Source organism: Halyomorpha halys, unplaced genomic scaffold, assembly GCF_000696795.3.
Source record: "Halyomorpha halys isolate HHAL.00 unplaced genomic scaffold, Hhal_1.1 Scaffold1538.1, whole genome shotgun sequence".
Classification (NCBI taxonomy): Eukaryota; Metazoa; Arthropoda; class Insecta; order Hemiptera; family Pentatomidae; genus Halyomorpha; species Halyomorpha halys.
The window spans coordinates 36,514-39,758 of record NW_027105187.1 but is presented as its reverse complement, the minus strand read 5'-3'; the positions used below and the strand labels follow the sequence as shown (position 1 = coordinate 39,758).

General features: G+C 36.0%; 1 protein-coding gene across 1 annotated transcript; it reads right to left on the bottom strand.

Annotated features, from left to right (window-relative positions):
- Window positions 1-900: 900 nt before the first annotated feature.
- On the bottom strand, window positions 901-1,718 carry LOC106689978 (uncharacterized). Its single transcript, XM_014435211.2, has 2 exons — window positions 1,533-1,718; window positions 901-1,455 (listed from the first exon to the last, which is right to left on the bottom strand). Exons 1-2 carry the CDS (start codon window positions 1,698-1,700, stop codon window positions 982-984), a joined length of 642 nt encoding a protein of 213 aa, XP_014290697.1. The 5' UTR covers window positions 1,701-1,718; the 3' UTR covers window positions 901-981.
- Window positions 1,719-3,245: the final 1,527 nt, after the last annotated feature.

Genomic DNA, 3,245 nt, shown 5'->3' with positions numbered 1-3,245 from the left:
GTCTTATTTTCAGTGAGAAGTGGATGGTTGAAAGATTTGTATTTTAGTAACTTTTTAGTACTTCTCCATAATGATTTGTCAGTGGTATTTAAGTTGTCTGTTAAGTTCTGGAAATTTTGTATTCTGTGTTTTCTAATTTCTGGTTTTAGTCTGTTAGTCAATGTATTGTAATGAGTTTTGTCCGAGGGATATCTTGTTCTGTGGCGCCTCGCTCTTGTCCGGCTTTTTTCTGTTAATAATGCTTGTATGTGACGAGATAAGTTGTTTTCTCTAAAACTTTTTATGTTCATTGGTGAAGTATTGTTAGTGATAGTAGTTTCTATCGATCTAGAAAGTATTTTGATAGCAGAGTCGATCTAACTTCTAGTTAACGTTGCATAAAGATTATAAAGAAGCTTCGAAGTTTGCAATGTTGGAATCAACGATGTTGTTCAAAATTGTCAACACAAGTTATTTGAAGAACACTTCTTTGTTGGAACCATGGAACTGATAATTGCGGAAGGAACAATTCCTGTTAGGGGGACTATTCGTCCTTTATGCATCATGTATGAACCATATATCTCCATCGCAGTAATTGTAACAGTAGCTATTTAGTATAAAAAAAAAAGTTGTTCATCTTAGTTATTTTTTCCCAAGACAGCAAGACATTACATTCGTGTTTAAATTGTAAATGAAAAAAGAACTACAGAAGCGACTATGTCATCTAAGTTAATATTCCGGTTTATGGAAAAGGCCCATAGGAGCCGAATAGAGATGTAATAAACTAAATTAACTATTCTTTTGGTGACCTAACTTAATCGGCATCAAAGATTCACCAGTGCATCAGAAATAAAAAATTAAGACAATATACATTTTTTATACAATAAGGTTTGTTTTAAACATCAATTAACAATAGCGTGCTAACTATCAAAATAATAATTTATTGGAGATTGAGATATATTACATATTTAATTCTTCTTTACATTTGTGAATAATAAAAAGTTACAGAAGTGACATAAGAAGTTCAGGGGCATGTGCAGCGTTTTGGAAATCTTTAACTTTACACAGAGCTTGAAAAGAAGTTTCGATTTTCGCGAAGTTGGAGTCCACGATGCCGTTCAACGCCGGAGTCACCACCAATTTGAAGAACCCGTCCAAGTTGGAGCCGTCGTACTCAGGTCTGGAAGCTCCGAATTCAATATTTCCCAATTTTTCGACCTTGAATTCATTAAGCTTGATATGACATTGCTCTTTAACGATGGATGCAGTGTATGACAAGTGGACGGAGTTATCTCGGATCGTGGCGTAGGCTGACATGTTCTTTCCGTCAATCTCTAGATGGGGTAGCACTATGGTTGCCAGTCCGAATCCGTAATTGATGTCGAAGGTAATTTCATTGTCTTTCACTTCTTGCCAGCAGTCAGATGTCCTCCTGAGAGAGTCTACGCCAAGAAATAGAGCGCCAGAATACTTCACCTATCAGAAACTATCATTAGTGTCGTTATAAAAAATGAAATGATTGACAGCAAAACAAAACAACTGGTTTTAATTACCTTTGAATCCAACTGGATTTCCGGAAGAGGTGCTGTCGTTGTCCCATATTGACGTTGTTTGTTATTCAGATGCTCAATAACCTGATCAAGAGGATCGTTGATGTTAATCCTCTTCGCTCCAACTGCAACAAGAGCTGAGAGCAATACCAAGGCCAAGAACTTGTACATCTTGGAATTGTGAACTGACCATCATTGGCGAGAGGGAACAATATATACCCAACCGGAGACACTTAAAAATTGAGTGTTTATCACTCAAGATATAATGAAAAATCCGAAATGTTTTTCCCACCTGCGAACTGCTAAATTCGCGTATTCTCTTATCTCTGGCTAATTGAATATTCCTATTTACAGCCTTGGAGTATTTGTTTTTGATTGTTCGGCTTGATTATTTTTTATTGCTCAAATATGAAATATCAGGTGAAAATTCATTGTTTAGCTGTAATTAAAACGGGTACATTCAAAAGTATTGACTTTATAATTTGTAATATAATTCCGCATTTAAAAATTGTTATCATATTACGTCACAAATAAACTCATTCATAAAGACCTTAACATCCTATTCGTTGCAGATTTGACCCAAAACAGATATTCGTCTTTTTATTCCAAACTCCTTAACCATCCTAACCCATTAATTCTTAATCTTTCATCCTTAACAATTCCTGTTAATCCTCGGAGGCGTCTGAAAAGAAGATGGCCACAGGACCTTCTAATTTAAATTATGTTTGAAGTACCACCAATGTGTGGTTCCTTCCCAAGATTTTCAAGTGTATATGAAACATACTACATATTTACCTATTATATTATTTTGTACAGTTGTAAATTACATTAAATAAATAATTAAAAAAATAAATAAATAAAAATTGTTAACCTGATCAGAACTAAAAAAATAATTTTTTTTTTCCGAAGATATTTTCAACGTATATCTGAGTGTCACCCTTTACAGACACTATAGAATAAGAAGATTAACAGGTTACAACAACTCTTCATGACTTAATCACTTGCTAACTTTTCCTAAATTCCCTGCCCTCCGCTTTAAATTAATGATCTATAAGAGTGTACTCAGCCCATCCTTACCCTATGAAGCACTTATGCTGAATATAGCCCTTTCAACGTCCATGAGGTAGTTTCAGAGCGGTATACTAAGACGTTTTGTGAAACATACTTCACTTCGAAGAGCAAAGACGAACCACATACATACAATACTTAAACTACCATCTGTGACAGAACGTGTATCGAGGAGACATATCAATTTTTTTGACAGCCTCCACTACTGTACGAACTCATTATTTAGTACACTAGCACAGAAAAAATGGCCATAAATGTGGCGGATACATACAAACAGGCTCAGACTTGACAGAGAAATGCTAACTTAGGGAAGATCTGACTAATAGGAATATTGACTTTTCGAAATCTGATGAGCCCCATGATCATACAGCAGACTCAACCCATATTCCAATTTTCAGAAGAATTTCTTTCCTGATGTCCAGGTTGAACACACACACACACACACACACACACACACACACATACACACATTATTGGATACTATGGGTAAGGCATTCGAGAAGATCCTTTCCCTCAGACTACAAGCGTTCACGGAGGTATTTAATGGCCTCTCGCGAGCTCAATTCGGATTTCGTAAAGCGCGATCCACGATAGATGCTGTTGGATTGGTAGTCGAGATGGCCCGTACAGCAATTGCAGGAGCAAGGT

Bases quoted from the DNA above. Each gene is read 5' to 3' on its own strand.
- LOC106689978 (XM_014435211.2), bottom strand. From the start codon at position 1,700: ATGTACAAGTTCTTGGCCTTGGTATTGCTCTCAGCTCTTGTTGCAGTT. The intron at 1,456-1,532 runs GTAATTAAAACC...AGTTTCTGATAG, and splicing joins AAATCCAGTTGGATTCAAAG to GTGAAGTATTCTGGCGCTCT.